General features: G+C 56.0%; 1 protein-coding gene across 5 annotated transcripts in view; it reads right to left on the bottom strand.

The window, feature by feature from the left end:
* Window positions 1–23,573, bottom strand: part of ERI3 (ERI1 exoribonuclease family member 3) — a 232,906-nt gene that overhangs the window by 68,540 nt on the left and 140,793 nt on the right. For 4 of the 5 annotated variants that reach the window (XM_037907025.2, XM_037907026.2, XM_043553170.1 and 1 more), the window contains one exon: window positions 10,940–11,039. In XM_037907025.2, coding sequence (XP_037762953.1) covers window positions 10,940–11,039 — 100 coding nt within the window. Of the gene's footprint in view, window positions 1–6,143; window positions 6,193–10,935; window positions 11,040–23,573 lie in introns of those variants that run through there. The other variant, XM_043553172.1, reaches the window with a different exon arrangement.

Here is a 23,573-nt window from a genome sequence, read left to right as displayed (position 1 = left end):
GTGAAGTGTCCAAAGGCTGCCCCAAGGGAGGGGCCACTAGCCAGGTCTGGTGTCTGTGCGGGGCCACGGGTGAGACCAGCAGCTGAGCAACGGGCCCTGCCTGCCGTCCAGGGGAGCTCAGGAGATCCCGCCCCAAGGGCTCCTGCACCTGGGGGCTGCACAGCACGTGGGCCAACCAGGGCCTCAGATGGTGGGGGTGGCACCGGGCACAGGGGAGAAGCAGCTCCGCCTAGGAGAGCACGAGACAGTTCTCAGGGGCTCCCAACCCAGCCCTCTTCTGCCCACAGCGCCTGCATTCCCCATTGTCCGGCAGCACCACAACCCCGCAGCGCTGGGACATCCGCAACACACTCGGGCTCCAGGGACTGGGGACAGACGCACGAAAACTGGGACCGTCCTGCAGTGCAGGGGTGGGCAGGAACCCCACTATCCGGCCCCCTGCAGCTGCCAGCGTACCAGGTACCTAAAGGCCAAGCCTCCAGGAGATACCCGCCGGACGGTGATTAAAGCCCACGTCTAGACTTGGCTACCACAGGTCCGAGGGGGAACTGCGGCTGGAGGCGAGCACAGTCTGGGGACACTGACACTGCCCAGGGCTTTCTCCCTGCTGCCCCTCCCGCGTGGGAGGAGCTCCCCGGACACATCCGCAAAGCTGCCCCTCCCTCCTCCTGCCAACCCCACCTTGGCCGTGATGCCTGCAAACAGCTCGGCAAGGGTTGGGTTGCTGGGGCGCAGAGAGCACTGGTTACGTCTCATTCTCCCTTCGCTTTCTCCTGCCTGCCTGCGTCCACCAACCGCCTCTCGTCTCAGACTTTGACTGGGAGCTCTTTGGGGCAGGTCCCTTTGGGGGTCCCGGTCCATGACTACGGGAACACAGATAAATCAAGAACAACGCCAAGGCTGGTGAAAGTGGACAGCTGTGATAAGTGCTGGCACCAGGAACCAGGGGTGATGCACAAATCAGGATAATCACGGCTGGGAACAGTGGGTGCACAGATATTCGGACGACAGGTGCCAGCGTAAGATGGACGGACAGACATGTCCCTTCCTTTCTGGCTAGAGAGATGCTGACGGTGACAAAGAGCACAAGGGAAGATGGAGGGTCTACGGCGTTGGGCAGGGGAGATCCCGGGAGCAAAACAGCTATTGCACCCATGGGGCTGGGGAAGAGAGTGTGCACATGAGGAGAGAAGGCGCGCGCACGAATAAAGCAGGGAGGATAAAAGACAGATGAAGCAAAGCCAGGCAGATCAGGCCCTCCAAGGGGACGAGAAGTCCCGCGGCTGCAGCTTGGAGGGCAGGGATGAAAGAGCAGGTCACCCATTATGCCAAGCAGCCCGTTGCCCGCCACTGCACTTAGCAAGCGCTCTCCTTCGCTGTCAGCGCTGAGGGCACCGGTGGGGCCTCCGAACCACAGCAAGAGCCGAGCGCGGAGCCAGGGGTTTCTGAGCCGGCCAGGCTGCACCCCCGGCAGCGCTGCACCACCGGCATCGCTCCCCACAGCGTGGTGGCAGCTCCGGGGCAGTTCATTAGAATTGTGTCACTCAGTAAATGTGCTCTGACTGGACTCTGACAGACGCTCCCCTATGACACCAGGGGCCAGGAGACAATCCACATCAAACTACTGCAGTGTGACCCTTTTAACACACAGAGTAAACTCACTGCACATCGAGTTGAAGCTCATTAAAACTGTCTACTTGGTGAGCATCCCATTAACCTCCCTGTTAAAAACACGCAATTCCTCTTCTTCTCGGCGAGGCCTAATTAATGCTCTGGCTCAGGAACAATCTAACACCCTAACCTTCCCAGATTCCCAATCAGTGAATGAAAAGAGAGAGAGGGAGCTAGAAAGACAGAGCCGCGCTCGCCACGTCTCTCGCCATATGGGCCGCTGACCCTTTAAAACAGGGGGGCTTTTCCGGGAGGCTGAAAGCACATCAGGAGCACGGGGAGGCACGAGCAGAAGCATCTGCCCAGGGCCAGCAGAGCAGCCTGGCTGCCATTTTTGTTTGAAGGTGCTCGGGTTTCTTAAGAGGGACCGAGTCCATCTGCACTGGAGCTCAGTCCGCGGGGCTCAGAGAACAGGAGTCGGTCCCGGGAAGCTAACGAGTTCCTTTAGGCTTTAACCGTCACATGCACCGTGCAGGCATCACTTCAACACGGCGCTCGGGCCACGGCGCGCTCTGTGCCGCGGGGGAAGGCAGCCAGGACTCCCTTGGGTTCCTCTGGCCTTAGACACGGCTAATTCTCTCAGCCCCTTAAAGCACCCAGATCGTGAGGCTCACCTCCCCCCACCACATGTGTGTGGGTACGATGCTCTCTGCACTACATGGCAGGGGCCAAATTCCCCCGGTGGACACAGGTGCCATTCCACAGAAGCCAGCAGGTCTGCACACAGCCCCAGGTCATTTCTCCACCCATGAGAAAGGCCCAGCCCAAGGACGACACAAAGAACACCTGTCACCCTGGAGCCTCCATCCCCATCAGCCACGAGCAAGGCTGCGATGTTATTGACACAAACTGTGACCGTATAGATCACTGTTGCAACCAAGGTCATATAGTGGCACCAAATGTTGTACAAAGATTGTTGTGTGAGGTGTCTATGGAAAGTATTCTTGTCAGCAAGTTAAAGAAGTATGGGCTGGATGAATGGACTATAAGGTGGACAGAAAGCTGGCTAGATTGTTGGGCTCAACGGGTAGTGATCAATGGCTCCATGTCTAGTTGGCAGCCGGTATCAAGTGGAGTCCCCAAGGGTCGGTCCTCAGGCCGGTTTTGTTCAATATCTTCATAAATGATCTGGAGGATTGTGTGGATTGCACCCTCAGCAGGTTTGCAGATGACACTAAACTGGGAGGAGAGGTAGATACGCTGGAGGGTAGGGATAGGATACAGAGGGACCTAGACAAATTGGAGGATTGGGCCAAAAGAAATCTGATGAGGTTCAACAAGGACAAGTGCAGAGTCCTGCACTTAGGATGGAAGAATCCCATGCACCGCTACAGACTAGGGACCGAATGGCTCGGCAGCAGTTCTGCAGAAAAGGACCTAGGGGTTACAGTGGACAAGAAGCTGGATAGGAGTCAACAGTGTGCCCTTGTTGCCAAGAAGGCCAGTGGCATTTTGGGATGTATATGTAGGGGCATTGCCAGCAGATCGAGGGACGTGATCGTTCCCCTCTATTCGACATTGGTGAGGCCTCATCTGGAGTACTGTGTCCAGTTTTGGGCCCCACACTACAAGAAGGATGTGGAAAAATTGGAAAGAGTCCAGTGGAGGGCAATCAAAATGATTAGGGGGCTGGAACACTTGACTTATGAGGAGAGACTGAGGGAACTGGGATTGTTTAGTCTGCGGAAGAGAAGAATGAGGGGGGATTTGATAGCTGCTTTCAACTACCTGGAAGGGGGTTCCAAAGAGGATGGATCTAGACTGTTCTCAGTGGTAGCTGATGACAGAACAAGGAGTAATGGTCTCAAGTTGCAGTGGGGGAGATTTAGGTCGGATATTAGGAAAAACTTTTTCACTAGAAGGGTGGTGAAACACTGGAATGCATTACCTAGGGAGGTAGTGGAATCTCCTTCCTTAGATATTTTTAAGGTCAGGCTTGACAAAGCCCTGGCTGGGATGATTTAGCTGGGGATTGGTCCTGCTTTGAGCAGGGGGTTGGACTAGATGACCTCCTGAGGTCCCTTCCAACCCTGATATTCTATGATCTGAGGAGCCTTCTTGGGGACATTCAAGGTAGCATGTGAGCAATGGCTGCTCTCCCTGTGAAGAACTGAGTCATGCATGGACATGTGACTTGCCCATGTGATTCCAAACTCCATCTTGCTGCTGTGATTTTCCACAGTAAGAACAAAGGGGTGTCCTTCCACAGGGCAGATAATATAAAAGGCCCTGGAAACCCCTCCATTTTGTCTTGAATCTTGCTTCTTACCTCTGGAGGAACTTTGCTACACAGAAGCTCTGAACCAAGGACTGAAGGACCCATCCCAGCTGGGGATGTTCTCCAGAGACTTCATTTGAACCTGCAGTTTATTCCATCACTGCTGCAAGCCCGAACCAAGAACTTTTCCATTCCTGGATGTCATTGATTCCATTGAACCCATTCTAGCTCTCGTCTATATTTCTTTCCTTTAATGAATAAACCTTTAGATTTTTAGATTCTAAAGGATCGGCAACAGCGTGATTTGTGGGTGAGATCTGACTTGTATATTGACCTGGGTCTGGGGCTTGGTCCTTTGGGATCAGGAGAACCCTTTTTCTTTTACTGGGGTATTGGTTTTCATAACCATCTGTCCCCATAACGAGTGGCACTGGTGGGGATACCAGGAAACTGGGGTGTCTAAGGGAATTGCTTGTGCGACTTGTGGTTAGATAGTGGGGTAAAACTGAAGTCCTCTGTCTGGCTGGTTTGGTTTGCCTTAGTGGGCATAGGAACCCCAGCCTGGGGCTGTAACTGCCCTGCTCTAAGCAATTTGTCCTGAATTGGCGCCTCTCCGTTGGGTCCCGCCAAAGGCTGCACCGTTACAGAGGACAGAAACAAAGCCCTGCTCTACAGCGCCCTGAAACGGTATCAAGGGCTCCTGCTTCAAAAGGGACCATCTGGGCTGGGGCTGGAGGTTCAGCTAGCCAGAGACAGACATCCCGTGTCTGCTGCAGTTCCTCTGCAGGAGCAGAAAGTGCAGATCACAGGCCTTCCCTCTGGCAGGACCCCCGCCATGCGGCAGGTATCAGCACCTCAGCCTCTCCACTCCAGTCTCAGGGAGGCCAGCAGCCGCGCCCCCACGTGCCAGACAAGGCAGCGGAGGGGACTTGCCCAAGGACACGCAGCAGCAGCAGCGCTGGGAAGAGACACTGGACCAGGCTCCCACCCTTCTGAAGGGAGGTGGCAGGGGGAGTGGGAAGAGGGGAGGGATCCAGGCCAGAGAGGCTGGTAAAACGCCTTCTCGGCCTGCAGGAAATGAACAAAGCTCTCCAGGAAGGGACGCAGTGGAGTGGGTGGGCCGGGGGAAGGAAGGCAGGAGCTGGATCCCGCGGACAGGTGGAAAGAGGCAGACGGAGGCACGGGCAATGGAATGTTATCAGCCAATGCAGCCCGCGTCGTGGACTCGCACAACAGTAGCATCTGCCGTGAGACGAGCTGGGACAAAGCCACGGGCTGTCTCTCCGCCCCCACTGGCCACCCGCTGGGGCCACACAGCGCTGGACCGTCGCGGGGATCCTCCGCCATCACGCCCAGCCAGCTGGTGGCTCTAGCTCATGGCCTCCCAAGCATGAGACTCTGCAGAGCTGGACGCAGCTTGCAGCCACCGGGAAGCCGCCTCTGTGCAGTGGCAAAGGTGCCCGGTGAGCGGACCAGTGGCCGTTTGGTAATCACCGCTGTAGTCATCAGCGTTACGCCGCTGCCCTAAGGGAAAGCTCCTGTTCCGTCACTCCGACCCGGGATCCAGAATCCCAGCATGGACATGCCCAGGTTTATCATGTGCCCTCTCAAAAGGTGCTTTCCACCTTGCCGGGAATGGATGCTTGTTTAACGCTTGACCGAGACCAAGTCAGTCACCGCGGCAGCTGTATTTACGGCCATTCTCCATGAGTCATTTTCACCGCTCGCAGGAAAACACAGAGCAGTTTAATTCCTTTTCCTCTGTCCTTAGGTTGGCTCCTGTTTCTCTGAGACCCTCTTTGTCCCCTTTGGCGTCCCCTGGACGTCCCCAGGGATTGTGGGCACCGTGCCCCGCTCAGCGCTGCCAGTGTGTCCCCACAGCACGAAGCTGTACGAAGTGCTCGAGTACAATGACGGCTTTTGCCACCGCTTCTCCCTGAATGGGGGTCTCCAGCAGCCCTGGGGACAACACTCTGCTCTGCACCCCACCAGGGGAACCACGCACAGGTCCCTCTGACCGGCGCTCGCCCACCCCGCCGCAGCCAGCCCTCCCTATGGGACACTAGCTTGCCAAGGTTGGCTTCGTAAACAAAGTTGTTTGAGTTACACGATGAGCAAACATCAGCTCAAAGGTGAGCAACGCCTAGGCTACTGCGCTGTATCGCTCTTCGAATGCAAACCTCCCCCTAGAGTTCAGGCCGTTCTAGACCACATTACAGTGTGTGGCCCGTTTGCGAGTTCAGCGCCGCATGTGCACGTTTAAGCACGATCACTTGCACACACAGGTAAGATTATTACAGTCGCTTACACTGTAGTTGCCTCAACCAAATCAGGGCCCTCTGTTGTGCTTGGCGCTGTACGTACGTACACACACACACACACACACACACACACAGTGACACATCCTGCGCCACAGAGCTTACAAAGCAAAACTCAGCTTCCACACACTGGACCCAGGTGCAAAAGCAAGGGGCTTCTGCACACGTACTTTCTACCGCACATACATGCCCGTGCTATTGCCTTTGCAAGTGGCTGCATGCACAAAACTGCGCACACAGGAAGAGAGGATGGGCGAGGCCCTCTGTGTCCAGGGGTGGCCTGTAGCAAGCTTTTACAGCCAGATCATCAACCCTGGGCCAGACAGGGACGTTCCCTCCCTTTGGTCCCTTTCCTGGGTCTGCAGGAGGGGTTCTTTGGTCCCCACTCTCCAGAGCAGGATCCTCCCGTCCAGCTGACTCTGGGGGAAAGAGACTGGAGTAGGATTTTATCCATGACCTTCCTCCTTGGCATTTCCCCCTTTCTTTACCCAGCTGCCCACTCCCCTCCTCCAAAGCAACTGCAAGGGGCACCATGGCTCAGACCCAGAAGATGGCCACATGACTCTCTGGGGCCATAAAATGCTTCACTAGTCCTTGGCAGTAGGACGACAGCTAGCTTCCTCCAGGTGTGGAGCCCCATTGCCAGTTCAGTGTGTGAGACTCCAGCTTTGCAACTTCCTTTTGTGTATGTTTAGCCGCACTTCCCACGTAACAATGCTCAGAGACCCAGAGCTTCACCCCGACCCACACAGAACCACCTCCCCCTCTGCAGAAGACACTTCCAGAGTTACCCTTTCTTCATGATTTCCAGGGCCAGACCGGGCAAGGTGCTGAGTGCCCTTAACTCCTGTCGGCTGCAAGTGGGGCAGAGTGGAGAAGGCCCTGCAGCGAGCAGGATCTGGCCCAGGATAGACAGGACTCTGCTGTGTTGTGCAGGTTTCAGTTGGCCCAGCAAGTCTCCCAATAATTGGAAAACAAAACAACATGGAATTAATTGGGAAACAGGTACCACTGAGAGGGCAAAATTCCCTGCTGATTGCGTGCAAGAAAGTGGCAATTCACTACAATTTTCTTGTCAGCTCTGAAACAAATCGTCCATGTTGCAAACCTCTGGAAAATTAGGCCTGAGGTCTTAGCAGAACTGCCAGCCCCCTGACGGGATCCCCCCGGAAACACGGCTCCAAGAAAGGGGGCTGCGTACAGGAGCTGCTCTTTTATTCTAGACGGGAATTCAACAAGGGCTAAAAGGCAGGTTTTAGCACATGCAGGAGACCCCCTGTCACCGGGCCATCTCAGCAGGGGGAGATTCCACACGCCAGTGCCCAAGGGAGCAGGTCTTAGGAGAGTGTCTGATGCTGAGACCCACGTACTCTGCGAGCACACCAGAGAGCGCTGCGGAGTGAGATGACGGGCGAGCCAACCGCGCAGGGGGAGTCGCCCGAGAGGCCTTGGGAAGGACGGTGCCGCATGCTCAGCATCTCGCCAGGGTTGCAGGGCACCAGAGCATCTCAGCTGCCACGCACACAGCAGGGTGAAGTTTTGCAGAGTACAGCAGTACTGCAGGCCAAGCTTTCAGCTGGGACAGGTCAATTTGGGTGCCTGGCTGGAGATGCGCTGCAGCTGAGACTCCCTACAGTGCTGAGCCCCAAACCCCCTCGCGGTGTCTCCAGTTACGTGCCCAAGGACGGAGGCTCCCGCAATCATGAGCCGCGTCTGCAGACCCTGGCCCGGGGAGCTGGTGCGCTCTCCATGCCGGGTCTCTCGCTACAGAGAGGGCAGGAAACGTCAGTGTCCAACACCCACGGGGGCTTCGTCAGCGATCAGTTGTGGTGGTAACACATACAAAACCAGGGGGGCCCCTTTCTGAGTCTCACCCATCCTGAGCACCGCAGGCACCAGCCCACCCTGTCCCAGCTCCCCCACAGACCCCTGGGATAAGTTGGGAAGCTCAGGCCTGAACCTATTTCCTTAATCCAAAAGTGCCCCCCGCGCGCTCCCGCCCCCTCCAGGGCGACGGGGGAAGGGGCCCGCGCGCTCCCGCCCCCTCCAGGGCGACGGGGGAAGGGGCCCGCGCGCTCCCGCCCCCTCCAGGGCGACGGGGGAAGGGGCCCGCGCGCTCCCGCCCCCTCCAGGGCGACGGGGGAAGGGGTGGCTGTGTGCGACAAGGGCCCCACACCAGGAGGCCGGGAACTCGAGGGAGCGAGCGACCCCTAGCTGCAAATCTGAGAACTGAGTCTAGCTGCCCCCCGGTATCGCATGCAGCCGCGGCCTAGAGGGACTACGCAACCCAGCACCGCAGTCTCTCGTGAGCTGAAGGGCCAGGCCCTGTTGCATGCTGGGACTTGTAGTCTCCACAGTCCGCACCACCCTGCATAAAGATATGGGGGGCACAGACCTTGCTGGAAGATTCCCAGCTGCACCATGGCCAGCAGCTGCTCTCTCACTGCACCCCACTGGGTGTTGCGATGCGCGGCTTGTCGGCCGCCCCCAGCACCCCCCTTCCAGCAGCAGCTCTTCAGAAAAGGAGTAATTTATTCAGCTGAGCTCGCCTTGCCGAGGGCAAGGCCTCCGCCAGCATGAGCAGGGTGGGGACTGAACTCCCCCAGCAGGGACACGGACAACTCCACAAAGGCCTTGGAGAGGACACCATGGCTGGATGGGGACACAGAGCCGTCCTCTCTGGGGCACCACCTTACTGTCCTGCGAGAACTGCCTTTCTGACTGCGACCCGACCCCCGGCACGGCAGCCCTGGGACCCCAAACACATCACGGCAGCCCCGGCTCTGAGAAGGCACCACGGCCGCGTTTCGTCCCCACACTGGCTGTCTCCAGGCACTGGGCCTGCGTGTCACGCCAGACCCCACAGCAGCAGCCTGTGCTCCCACCTGGAGGCTGCTTCGCTGAAACGAGATGCAAAACGCTCCTGAAGGCCGGGGGAAATAAAGAACAGAGCCATTAGGGGGAGGAGGAGAATAAACAACCGTCTTTCTAAACGATTCATCAGGGCAGACAAACACCTTGGCCAGCTAATGATGCTCTGATAAATGCAGGCGGTAATTAAAGGCAAAGACAGATGATATTCCAGGGGTGTTCGGAGCTTTCTCCAGGAAAGAGGAGACAGCAGACAAACAGCCCCCTCTCGGGAAATGTGACAAGGAGGAGCCACGCACTCACAGTTGGCTGCGACCCCTCACTCAGAGGAGCCGAACTCAAGCGGGTTTTCACCAGAGCCCCATATTCTGCGGGTCCGTCCCCACCCCACGCACTTGTCACACGAATGTGCTACCGGGCAAGGAAGCAAATTTTAATGCTCCCTCCGTCAATAATGCAACCAGATCCATAGTTCAAAAGGAGCCTGCTAATTAAAAGCTGGTGAGCTTTAAATAATTCATCTCCTTAACTCGGATTGATTGGAGAGTTTAGTGGTTAGAGCCTTGAAACAATATTAAACAGCCTCCTCCAGGCTTCAGGAGCGGGTGACTTTTCCAACTCAATCTCAGACCCTTGCCAACGGAGACATGGGGGCTGGGCCCAGGAACCTGCTGCATCTTTCAAAGATGGGGGATCCGGGCAACAGGCTGCTGGGGTAAGTGAGACGCTGCTACCACTGGTCATGCAGAATTCCTCTGTACAGCTCTGCCAATGGGCTGGGCTAGCCCTGGGGCCCCCACCCCTCAACCCCGACCCACAGTCCTGGGCTCCCCTAGCAGGCCGGCCCCTCCTGCAGTCCCCTGCTAGCCCAGCACTAGGTTCTCCCCACACACAGCTCTGCCAATACCCCTTAATCCCGACCCCACAGTCTCCTCCACCCAGCCCAGCTGGTGCCCCTCACTCCCAACCTGCATCCCCTTGCTGTCCCAGCTCTGGGATCCCCCCCCACAGCAAGGCCGCTGCCCCTCCAGCCCGACCTACAGACCTGTCCCCCCTGCTATTCCAGGCATGGCCTCATGCACGGCTTTCCCATGCACCTCAGCCCTGCCGTGCTTCCTGATCCCCTTCCGAGTGCGAGCTGCCAGGCCCACTGAACTGCGGTTCTGTTCTGTCCACCAGGAAGCAAGTGCCCGACTACGAAACTCATCACGCACACGAGCTAACCAGGAACAAACCAGCTCAATTCCCCAGCCAGGCGGCTGTTCCCCCAGGCTCTGTAACGCAGCTGCCTCCTGCTTCCCAACTCCACGGCAAGTCTCGCAGTGCCGGCCGCACGGCAGCGCCAGCCCGATGTGGCGCTGAGCTGCCATTCGCTGGGAGAGCACAGACACTGAGACGACGCGCCGAGCCAGGGCCCAGCATGACTCCAGCATCCAGTCCCCAGCCTGGGGCGCTGTGGGGATCAGGAGCGGACCAAAGCCCAAGCGATTTCGCCGGGGGAAGGTAACAGACGGGCCACACCCTCGAGTCAGTGCCCGTGCCAGAGATGCAGCTTGGGGGGCCCCCAGTGGACGGAGGGGAGTTGGCACAGGCCACACATTGGCACATGGACAGCAGCTCGCGTTCTGAAGTGGTTGAGGAGCCCCAACGGGGTGGAGGGCGCACATCCTCCCTGGCCTGGGTTTAAAGTTACCCCGGAGCCCTTTAACAAGGGCTTCAGAGACAGCAGCGTCCCAGCCCCGAGTGCACCAAACCTCCCGACCCACTGCAGGAAACAGCCCACACGGCTGGCAGGCTCCTGCAGCCCCTGGAGTACAGCAGGGCTGGTGCGGCCCCCGCGAGCCCCGCACGCGTCACTCACCTATCCCGCTGTGAGGCCTCCCTATGTGCTGCAGGTTGAGTCCTTTGTTCATGTCTAAGAGCCCGTTCTTCGGCCAGCTCCCCATGGCGAAGCTGTATGCCTGAAAGAGAGAGAGCGGGGGTTAGCTTGCCGTGCAGCTGGCAGGTGCTTTCTGCCTGGGAGCAGCATCCGCCGGCCCCTTTGCCATGGCTCCGGAGTGGGCAGTTGGGGCTCTAGAATCCTAGACTATCAGGGTTGGAAGGGGCCCGAGGAGGTCATCTAGTCCAACTCTCTGCTCAAAGCAGGACCGATCCCCAACTAAATCATCCCAGCCAGGGCTTTGTCAAGCCTGACCTTAAAAACCTCTAAGGAAGGAGATTCCACCACCCTCCTAGGTAACGCATTCCAGTGTTTCACCACCCTCCTAGTGAAAAAGTTTTTCCTAAACCTCCCCCACTGCAACTTGAGACCATTACTCCTTGTTCTGTCATCTGCTACCACTGAGAACAGCCGAGCTCCATCCTCTTTGGAACCCCCTTTCAGGTAGTTGAAAGCAGCTATCAAATCCCCCCTCATTCTTCTCTTCCACAGACTAAACAATCCCAGTTCCCTCAGCCTCTCCTCATAAGTCATGTGTTCCAGCCCCCTAAATCATTTTGGTTGCCCTCCACTGGACTCTTTCCAATTTTTCCACATCCTTCTAGTAGTGTGGGGCCCAAAACTGACACAGTATTCCAGATGAGGCCTCACCAATGCCGAATAGAGGGGAATGATCACGTCCCTCGATCTGCTGGCAATGCCCCTACTTATACATCCCAAAATGCCATTGGCCTTCTTGGCAACAAGGGCACACTGTTGACTCATATCCAGCTTCTCGTCCACTGTCACCCCTAGGTCCTTCTCTGCAGAACTGCTGCCGAGCCATTCGGTCCCTAGTCTGTAGCCGTGCATGGGATTCTTCCGTCCTAAGTGCAGGACTCTGCACTTGTCCTTGTTGAACCTCATCAGATTTCTTTTGGCCCAATCCTCCAATTTGACTAGGGCCCTCTGTATCCTATCCCTACTCTCCAGCGTATCTACCTCTCCTCCCAGTTTAGTGTCGTCTGCAAACTTGCTGAGGGTGCAATCCACACCATCTTCCAGATCATTAATGAAGATATTGAACAAAACTGGAGCACTCCCAGTTCTTTGTTTTCTCACAACAGCTATCCTGAGTCTCTAGCAGGCGCAGGGTGGACACCCCCCTGTTACAGCCAGCCCAGAGCTCTGATCTAACCCCAGCGAGATCGCTCCACGTTTCAGACACCCACCCAGCCACTGCCCTGCTCCAGCCATGGGAACACCCAGCACCGACCCAGCGCTTTCCACCATCTCAGGACCGTCGACATTCAGGAATCTCCATCGCCCGCCAGCGTCCGCAGAGCCCCCCCAGCCCCGCCATGGCGTGTGCCCAGCCCCACAACGCTCAGGGCCTCCAGAAATAAAGGGATAACAACAATGAAGCATGGTCTCTAGCCATCAGCCTCAGAAGTGCCAGGGCCTGCCCTATGCCATCCTGCCTCAGAGCAGGGTGGAAGACCCCCAGAGCAGACAGTTCTGCAATAGCCGCTGGAGCGGGGAGGGTCTCTGCTCTGACAGTCACTCATTCCCCCCACAGCCTCCGAGGGCACACTGCCTGCGGCTCTGATGCCACTGGGGCTGCACCCAGTCTCTGTCCAGCCAGGTGACTTGCTCGGCAGTGGGGAGCTTGGGGGGTGGCACACTCGGGCACGTTACCGGGCTGAGAGCCCATGCCCCAGTCCCGTTCTCCTGCCCTGCGCACAGCAGCTGCCTGTGGGCTCGTCAGCGAGTCTCCTGCTGGAATCTGCAAGAATCCCAGGAGATTTGTGTCCCTTTGGCTGACAGGCTCCCAGTCCGTGCAAAGGGAGTAGGGGGCCATGGACGGAGAACAGCTGGGGAGCACTGTCACACTAGAGATGCAGCAGGGAATTATGGGCTTTAGGCTCGAGAGGGCAGGAAGAAGCCTAGAGCCCATGATACACCTCCAGTGAATGTCCCCCTATGCTCCCCACACCCTTTCACACAGGGTCCCCCCCCACACACACACACTTCTCTGTGCACGTGTTTAGCCATTAAAACCAGTTTGTCCCCATGGCTCCCCTGAGGCAACGGGGGAGGGGGACACCCAGTGCCAGCCACCCCCGCGTATAGAAAAAGGACAAAAATCGAGAACAAAGGCAGCGAGACCGGGAAGCTGCAGTGCTGTGTTCCGGGCACCAGGGGGTGCTGTGCAAGGCTACACACAACTGCAGCTGGCTGGGCCTGAGCCCAGATCCCCCCCCGCCGCGGGACCCTCCACGCTGCACCTCAGGGCTTGCCACGGCTCTCGCCAGCACGGGATCCCCGGTTTGCCCATTGGCACCTCACTAGCCTCCCCCGGTCCGGGCGGCCCATGCCGCCGGTCTGCCTCGCCCTGGGGCGGGGGTTTGCACCGCTGGCAGGCTATGCGGGAGGCTGAGGGGCCTGAACCCCAAGCAGCTCACAGCGCTGGGGGTATAAAGGCCAGATCCACACAAGGACTTAGGCACCTAACACCCCTGGGATCCTGCAAACCCTGCCTGGCTCCCACCCGGCTCTGCAGGCGCCTACACCCCTTTGCACCCATCTGTTCACGGTGGCCCGGAAGGTGGGCTCTGAGCACACCCACCAGAGCAGCCCCCCAAAGCCTCGCGCTTTGGGCCCAGTGGGAGCGCGCTCACTTGCGGTGTGAGAGAGCAGAGGGGAAGGAACAGAAGCAGTTTGAACGGGGACCTGCCACCATCAGCAGGGAGCTCTGGGCGAGTCCGACCCGGGCCGCCCTCAGCCTCTCCACCAGGGATAAATAATGCAAGAGCCAGCGGAGCCGGGGGACTGGACCCGGGGCTCCCGCCCCAGGGGTGCCCTCCTCAGCCGCCTATGTGTGCTCTCTGGCCCAAAGGCTGTCCCCCTGCCAGCTCCCCATTCCCACCGGCCGGGAGCTCTGCCAACCTACCTTCCCATCGGGCGGTTCTGCTCCCCAGGGGCAATGCCGGACCACAGGGCAGAACTCCCCTGGGGCAGAAGGGTCCGGTTCCAGTTCTCTTCCCCTGCCAGAGGGACCCTGGCACCACAAGGGACTCTGCACCTGCCCCAGACACACTGCACAACACGGGCCTTACCATCCCCGGGGGCGAGAACAATGAAGGCTCCCAGCGAGAGGGGCGGAGGAGAGGCTAATGAAGTTAAACGGGTAGGACAATGCAAATCTGCAAACAGCCAGGCTGAGCGTCCATGTCACACACATCTATAATTACCTCCTGACAGCAGTGCAGCCCCTTCGTCTCACCCAACGAGACCCAGGACTGCACTCGGAGCACTAGCCGCAGCACCTGGCTTAAGAACATGGGTGCAGCCAGACTGGGTCAGACCACAGGTCCATCTAGCCCAGTATCCTGTCTGCCGACAGTGGCCAGTGCCAGGGGCCCCAGAGGGAATGAACAGAACAGGGAATCACCCAGTGACCCATCCCCTGTCGCCCATTCCCAGCTCCTGGCAAACAGGCTAGGGCTTAGCTTCACTTCCCACGGCCCAATCTGCTGCCTCGTGAGTCGTTGTCCAGATCACGTGACCCCGGCAGCATGTCTGTCACCCCGCCTCTCACCTGCTCCCCCGCACCCCAGGACGGACCTCAGCTGTGATCCCTGACTTCCTACCTACCCCCAGCGGGGAGGAACTGAGTGGAACAGAAAGCAGAGGGCTGGAGAACGTGTGGACGCGGCTCCTGTCGGGGGGAAGGGGGTGGGCATTCAGGACCACGCCTGGCTCCTTGCCCTCGACACTGAGGGGCCTGGAAAGGTGGCACTCTGACCCCAGAGGAAGGAGCCCGGCACCACACCCCCATGCTTACTAGCCCAAAGGCAGTGAACCCGGCAGGCACCAGGCGGGCACAGAGGCACTGCCTTTAGCCAGCCCGGGGAGGGGGTGAGGGGTGTCGCAGCGACGTGCAGAAAGGAGGATCCCCCTTTCCAGGGGCTGAAGCTGCTTCAGGACCCTTACAAAATGGAAAGAACGGTCTTGGATAGCAGGCTGCCCAAATCAGACCCAGCGCTCACCCGCCATCAGCCAGCACCACGGTCCCGGTGGCACAGGGGGTATCCTAGTTCAAAAGGCCCGGTGGGTGTCATATCCCCCTTGGCACGGCGGGTACCATGTCCCCTCAGCCCAGGGGCACGGTGCGCTGTGGTACGTATCCCCCTTGGCACGGTGGGTTCCATATCCCCTTCCCCATGCTACTCCAGTTTCAGTCCCCCTGCCTAGTGTTTTGCGCCCCACCTCACTGGCGTCCCAACGGCACGGTGCCAGGAGCTGGAAAAAAAACCCTCTCTCAGACTTCAGGGCCTGATGCTGAGCTGCACGGAGCACCCTGCGCAGAGTAAACTCCTGGCATCGCCAGCCGGTGGGTCACGAGATCTAACCCTGGCAGGGCAGATGGCCACACACGGCCTTTGCTCAGAGAGCAGCTGGCCAGCTCAGGGCTCAGCCCGGCAGCAAGCACTGCCCCTGACTGCCTGCAGTGCCCAGCCCCTAGCAGCAGACGAGGGACCGGGCTGGGATTTATACAATAAATTCCCCGTCCCCCAGCAAGCAAGTGGGTGATGACCTAAATGGAGGTGGGGGAAAAGTGGGCCCAGCGAGAATTCAGAGATAAAGATACAGGTGCCAAATACAAACCCCGCCAGGCAAGCCCTGCCACCGCCCCCGCCCCCGCCCTGCCACCTGCGGCTCTGCCCAGCCCCGCGCTCTCCCCAGGAGCGCCAGGCTCCTCCCCGCAAGTAGGGCCTTCGCTGGTCCTTGGGGCCTAGCGGGTTCTTGGACGTGAATTTATTGCCAGCATATGTAACCATTCATGCTGCTCTGTTACTCCTGCCTTAGCAAAACACAGGGCTCCACAGATAATTAATAGACAACACTGCTAATCCTACTGGGAGATGATTAGCAATTAAAACTCCTAATTAAGTCTATGCATAATTCACTGAAATTACACTGTGTGTACACACGGGGAGGGTTGCTTGGCCTTCGACAAATATGCACTGATATCTTTATTGTTCATTAGATTCCCCCTGGCCCAGACCCGGCTCTATCGCTCGCAAGTCAGACTGATGCCCGTACTTCATCCCCGCCCCTCGCACCGGCTCCCCCTCCTGGGCTGTCTGGAAATCGGACAATGCCCAAGATGGCCGTGTTTGCAGCTCCCCAGGTGCTCTCGGGCATCTTGTTTACGTAAAGCAGGGCAAATTGTTGCCCCCATCGTTGCCACAGAGGTGCAGCCCCCGGAGACGACAGGTCTCAGCATGCAGCGTGGGCTTGGCACTTGAATTACGATGGAGCACTGCATGCTGGGAATCTGCAGGCTCCACGGGCGGCATGAGCAAGCCCAGGTCTTGTTCTAGTACTATACAAGCTGCGGTAATCGGTCCCGTGGCCATAACCTGCCTGACCACGCACGGGCAGGCTGTGCTCAGATCCTGCTCCTGGACGCGCTCTCATCCTGCCCAAGCCCCCCGTAGCACCTGGGAATGCAGCAGAGGGAGCATTCTCAGCCCCAGCGGGACATGCCGGGGGGGGGGGTTCCTTTGAGCAATTAAGGTACAGCATTGATAGACTTCAGTCCTAGAGAGAGTGGGAGCTGCCATGCAGGCTTAGGAGTGACCAGCAGGGGGAGGGGAGCTGGGGGCTCCGAGAGGTGCAGAGGGAGCTTGGTGGAAGGAGATATCTGTCTGCAGTATGATCCTGTACCTCCCAACATCCCACCTGATTCTCCAGCTGACCCCTGGGGAGCCCCAGCCTGCCCCCATCTCTTCTATCGCTGGCTCACCACAGACCCACCCTGCTCTGGATCAGTTGCAGTGTCACCGGGTGGAGGAGCTGGGAGAGAGGCAATCCCAGCTCTCCAAACCAGGCAGTATCTTCCCTTCTAGCTGGGCCTGGCTGCAGAGCCCCTGACTTGGGCAGGAGAGAGCTGCCCTCCCCTTGGGGGCTCTGCCTGGCTGGGGATGGGGAGCAGGAAGGAAAGAGGATGCTGACAACCTCTCCACAGCCTGACAGGCACGCAGAAAGCCCGGGGATGGCTGTGCTCCAAAAGCCTGCCCAGACTAGGGGAGAGGGACAACGCAGTACAGATGACACAGAAGGATTAAACCTTCCAACCCCTGAATAGGCAAAAGATGTATCCCTCACTAGCAAGAAAAGGTAACAACTCCTCTCTAGCTCCCCCCTTCTCTGCTGATAGCACCCGCTACCCTTTGGCCCCTGGCAGACCTTGGGAAGGACCTCAGCTTTTCACTGCCTACTTCATCCTTTGCAACATCTCCTGGGTGCCTCATCACGAGGCTCCCCGCTTTGCCGCCAGGCTCGGTGTGGCACAGGTGAGCCCAGAGACCGTTCTCTACCTGGTACAACCATTTTGTCTCAACCAACTTCACGCACTGCAAGCCCAGTCTCCGCACAGCGGCTGGGTACATGGAAGTCAGCCGTGGGAGGGGCACCAAGGCAAGGAACGGAACCGGAAGAGCAGCAGCCAAGGCAGGAAGTCTGCGCCACGCACCTCAGCCCTTTGGATCAGCACCAGGCATAGCACTTTGCTTTGCTAATCAAGGTCATTTGGTACGGCTGCTATACCTGAGCAAACTAGCTAAGCAGCCAGTGTGGAAGGTGGCCTGACCACTGAAGGTCAAGTGTGCACTTATGCATATTCAAAGCTGTCTGCAGGATCGATTGGGTTTTAATTGTTTTTCCTGGGGTTTTGGAAGGAACTGCCAGGGGCATTGATCAGCCCCAGACGAGACCGCTCACACTTCAGGGCTCGCACACACTGTCACTTTGGCACAGGCAGATGGAAATGAAAGAGCAAAACGGAGAGCTGCGCACAGACACAGCAAACAAAACATGCCACTTCCAAGAGGCAAGCTGCCCCCAGCCTGCCGGGAGCACAGCTGCCTGGAGGAGGAGGAAGAGTGCGCCAAGATGTGGGATCGGTGAATTGTATTTGAAAATAAAGTTTTTTAATTAAAATTGGCAATTCTGAGCCGCCTGCCGGCAGCAGCCACACAATCAGGAGAGAGGAGCTTTACTGTTTAATATTTAAACACAGCGTTTAATCTTTAAACAGGAAAGCTCTTCTTCTGACTGTTAACGCAAGATGGAAAGTGCTTTAAAGTCTCAGACACTGGGGCTTCCCACCCTGTCAGGGTCACGCAGGAGGCCAGCTCCTGGCAGCAGCCAGGCACAAAGTACAGCTGTAAATGACACTCCTCCATGACCCAGGGTTCTAGGCCTAGCCTTCTCTGCATCACCAGTGAGATTTCAGGCAGCCTGCGGACACGCACATTTCCAGCTTGAAAAGGAACATAATAAATGTCATTTAAAAAAACCAACCCAATGTCCTCCCCTGTGTTACTAACACCACTGTAAACGCTTATACTGAAGGCTGCAGTGGTGTCTCTTTCACTTGTTATGCTGGCTTGGACAAGGAAACCAGACTAGTTAATTTCCCTTTCTGGTTTGAGTCATTGTTACAGGGTTTGGGCTGACAACCCCATGGGAGAAAATCCTAAACACAGAACAAGTCTCCTTGGGGTTTTTTCCCCCCGCATAAATTTTAGTTGTCAAAAGACAAAGAAAAAATTAGCAAGAACATTTTGAAATCTTTTGCTAACATGAATTTTCAAATGTTTTTTAACCATTCTCTTTGAGCTGATAAAAACCCAGAAAAAGTTATCTGGAAAAAAATATCTACTTCCTCTCATGTAAACATTTCCATTAATATAAAACTTTAACATTATTTTTCATTTAATGAAATCCACATTTTGGATCTGAACACCCTGACGGTGTCCCTTTACAGTCGTATTATTGTTTAATTACACAACTCTGGCACTTCATAAATAAATATGATCACAGGCCCTTGCCCGCAGGAGTTTACAGTGTAAGGTGCCCAGGTGACAGGCATGCCCTAAGAACGGCAGCAGATTAGACAGGCGGCCTGAGTCTGCAGACAGTACTCAGAATTGTACTTACCCCACTGCCCCCTAGGACACTCCTGGCAGCGAGCACTGTGCCCTGTGGGGCGCGGCTGCAGCTGCAGTTTTGCCAGATAACATGGATGTTTGCTGGCTCGAAGCTGCCTGCCCCCTTTGGTCAGCCCCACTGGCATCCTCCTCGTTACCTCATCTGACACGGGGGCCAGGAAGAGCAAGAGACTTCAGGAAACTAAGTTTTGTGATCAGCTACATGGGAGGCTTCAGGGCTCCTGTTCTCCCAGCCAGCATTCAGCAGATACAACAGCCTTGGGTGTCACGTGAGCTAGCCATTCTCAACACTCCCTCGAATGCTGTGATCCCAAAGCACGGTGCATGCCCCAGCAGACTAGCTGGGTGGAGGGAATGTTACAGTTATACAAAGGCCTCTCAATTGTTCTCCAAATTCTCAGCTTCTATTATTTTACAAAATGAAATCTCTAGCTTTATGGATGCAAAGAAAACATTCAAAACATGATGCAGAAGCAACTGCCTGAGTTTGCAGAGAGCCTGAAACAACAGCTCCACAGCATGAACTGTGCCATCCATCCCAGCGAGTTCCCCAATGATGCTCAACAAAGCATGGAAGAAAGTAGAAATGTCATACTATGAAGAACTACCCCAGCTCTGGCTAAGGGGAAGGGAGGGCACAAGGAAGTCACCAGAGGCGTGGATGGTGTATGAATGAGGCTGAGTAGAGCTGTAATAACACATGGTGGGGCTGCAGGCATAATTGTTTTGTTTTCCTGAAGGGGGCTCAGCTTTCTGCAGTTTGGAAAATGCTGTCTTAGCGAGCGCCGAGCTGCGGCCTGACAGCAGGTCCGGCCGCTCACGCAAGCACTGCTGCACAAGGCCAAACGCACGCACGGCTCGGTCCAAGGCACGGCAGTCAGCTGGGACGCAGCAGGGATGCGAGAAGGTCCCAGACACCGCTCTCTAGTGCAGCGACTCCTGCTGCTAGTCACAGACATGGGCTTCCCTCCCCCCTTCCCCACAAACTGACAACGCAATCTCTCTGTGCCTCAGTTTCCCCCTCTAAACAAGCTGACAATTCACCAACTGTACCGTCCGGGGGCAGGGGGAGGTGTTGTGAGGATTAGTCTCTCGCGAGCTGTGTAAGCCCTAAACATGGATACATACGCCCCACAGGGGTTTAAAACCTCCCTGTAACCACAGTGGGACTCTCCGCACAGACAGTGCAACTCGCGGGCTTAAGTGCTCTCCTGGATCAGGGCCTAAACTGGTATTTAAAAATTAAGAGAAAGAAAAATTAAAAAGCAAAGTTCTCTGAATTAAGGCAAGGAACCCAGGTGTCCGGGACGGCTTTCTGTTTCTGGGAAAGCAAGTGAAAGATTGGAGGGGGAAGAGGAATTTTGGGAGGAGAAGAGTGACTAGAAAGAAAATTTCAGAGCAAAGCAAACCGTGTAGGGCACAGCAGGGAATTCACCACTACCCCAAGTCAGGGAAAGAAAGGGGCTCCAACTCGGCACGTATCTCAGAGTCTCCCTGACAGTCCTACAGTGCCCTGGCCAAGTCTACGAACTAGCTGGGTCACTGGTGGCTCCCCTCAGTGGTGGAGGGGCAAGAAGGATCCCTACTCCAGCATTCCCAGTGGCTAGATTTGGGGGGGAATGTCAGCAGAACCACCACGTTGTTCTCCTGCACCGCCCTCGACACTCACTCACTGGTCCTCGTACCAGCCAGCCATATCGCCACTGCATGAATCCAAACACACACACGCCCCACCGCAAAGCTGCGTGGTTGGACCCTGGCTGGGCTTCTGCCCACCTGGCTGCAGGGAACGAGCTTTTGGGGTTTGCGCCTCGACAGTTTATAAGCAGCACAGTTGTAAAGCTGACGTTCCAGAGGTCAGAGAATTCCCAGAACAGGACTCGTCAGGCTGGTGGATTGATTTAGCTGGCCTGCATAGCGCTCTATCATTTATTTATGGGCAAGTGCCCAGCACATTCTCTCACACATCAGAGTACGCCAAGATTAGCCTCCTCCTGCTTCATGTGAACAGGACATCAGCTCGCACCCTTCCAGCGTGGACTCACAAACCCTCCGCGCACACCCCGCTCAGAGCCTCACTGTCTAAGTACTCTGGCCAGCTGGGGCTGACCTGCCCCAAACAGACCCCCGACAATAACAGGAGGTGGCCCTGCTATTTATTGACAGGTGAGATGGCAAACCTGTGGGGTTTGGTGCAGAGCATGAATACAAAGTTTTCCCTGTCCTTACACCCTGCAACAACAGTAGGATCCATTCGCAGCCCTAGCTCAATCCTCATTCCCACTGTTAAATGTTCTGGTGACTCCCAAACCCATCCTCGCGGGCCTCCGCTAACACCTGCCTCATCCAATATAGCTCCATAATAGAACAAGGGCGACATTCATGGCAGCATGGTCCTCCTGCCTCAGAGCTAAAGACTCTCTGGGCCGTACACGGCCAGCAGTAGAGCAAACCTCACCCTTCAGCAAGGCAGGTTCGGTCCCACTGAGAGCTAGGCAGGAAACTGAGAGAAGATTTGGGCAAATTTCTGTTTTGTCCCATAGTGTTTGTCACACTCATTTTCCTAATTTTCCACCCAACCGTTTATCATTTTTTAACTTGGTTTTTAATTTCAAATCAGAGTTTTTGAAAACAAGAATATTTCGATTCTGAAAACCCCTCCGCAGAACGAGGGCGACAGTGCAAAGACAGAAAGAGGAAAAGTGATGGAACATGAGGCCACAACTTCCTTAAAAGTTTGACGACAATTTTTAAAAATTCCAATGTTTTTGTAAAAAATTCCATTTTAGGGGAAAAACAGCAAAATTTAAACCGTTTTTTGTTTTGTTTCGTTTTAAATGCAAATCAATGCTACCTGCTGGCTCCTGCCTGGCCTGTGAGCGGGGGCCGTTCCCCAGGAGCAGGGCCTCGCCCAGGCAGGCTCTCTGACACCAAGCTGCCAACTGTTACTCACCTCTGCCACATTTCTGAGGTGTGGAAAAGGGCTGTATCTCAGACGCACAAGCTTTCTCCTGGGAACGGGCGACAGGGGATGGGTCACTCGATGATTCCCTGCTCTGTTCATTCCCTCTGGGGCATCTGGCACTGGCCACTGTGGGCAGACAGGACGCTGGGCTGGATGGACCCTTGGTTTGACCCAGTCTGGCCGCTCTTATGTTCTGTGACTAGACAGCCACAGGGTGTGAGTTTTCTGGTCTTGTCAGCCTTGCCCAACATACACCAGAAGATGCATCCCCTGCAGGCCACCTATTCAGTTAGCCTCTGAGGGGTTTATATGACCGTAGATGTTGGCAGGAGAAAGCTTGTGCGTCTGCAACTAAATAGGCTTTTAAAATACTTCTTAAACGGTTTTCAGTCAAACCCAACTACTTCCCCAGTCAGCTCTGCAGGGCCGGGGCAGCCTTTTGCCAAGGGTCTGTGCAGCGCCCAGCACAACGGAGCCGCGATCTCAGCGACAGCCTCCGGGAGCTACTGGGATACCGAGAGGTTTCAGAGTAGCAGCCGTGTTCGTCTGTATTCGCAAAAAGAAAAGGAGTACTTGTGGCACCTTAGAGACTAACCAATTTATTTGAGCATGAGCTTTCGTGAGCTAAAGTGAGCTGTCACTCATGAAAGCTTATGCTCAAATAAATTGGTTAGTCTCTAAGGTGCCACAAGTCCTCCTGTTCTTTTTGGGATACCGAGGTTACTCCTACTAATCATTTTAAGCTCACGCCAGGTGTGGAGCTAGCAAGATGAACTTCTCCCCATGCAAACTCTATGGCCCCTGCACTGAGCAAATCAGGGCAAGCCAGCCACCAAACAGCACCGAGGTGCTGACGTACTGACACCAAAGCCAGACCCCTCGGATTTAAGGCTGCTAGATGGGGGCTGATCCTGTGCAAATAAGAGTCAGGTAATCAGTAAGCAGATTATCAGCATCTGGGCTGACAACTCTTGGGCTAAATCCTCACCCCAGCTGCAACTGCAAAAAGACAGGCGAGGAGAGGAGACTGGACCTGAAAAGGAGGTTCAGTGACAAAAGGGCTCGCAGGTCTCCAAGGCCGAGCAGCTTTAGCAGCCTCTGCTCTGTTGCTGTGTATGCAGAATTCTCAGGGCTTGCAGACCTAGGCTAGCTGGCAGGAGGCAGGAATCGGTCCCATCCCCAGCGTCACACAAACCCCAGCATCACCTGTCCCTTTTACGCAGTTTAGTCAGAAGTGCTGCTACATTCATGGCTTTTCAAGTATTTTAAAATCACTTACAAAAGCAGGATTAAACTATCAGAAATCCCATTTAATAGGACAAATAAAGAAATAACAATCGACTCTATCAGCCCTGCAAAGGCAGGCTTGATTCAAATAAATAAATAACTAAGAGAGGGAGGAAAAAAGGAAGGGGGGGGGGGGAGGATAATGTGTGTTTACTCAAGCAAAGAAAAAAATATTTAAGTGATGTAGGGGAGAAGATTGCGGTAACTAGTGAAGAATAACATCGTCTGCTTGGCTGTCAAATCACACACGAATTTCAGTAATAGATTCTCATTCTGACACTCAATTCAATTCAAAGGTGAT

Source organism: Chelonia mydas, chromosome 8, assembly GCF_015237465.2.
Source record: "Chelonia mydas isolate rCheMyd1 chromosome 8, rCheMyd1.pri.v2, whole genome shotgun sequence".
NCBI lineage: Eukaryota > Metazoa > Chordata > Testudines > Cheloniidae > Chelonia > Chelonia mydas.
The sequence above is the reverse complement of the archived record's forward strand: the minus strand, read 5'-3'. Positions and strand labels throughout refer to the sequence as shown.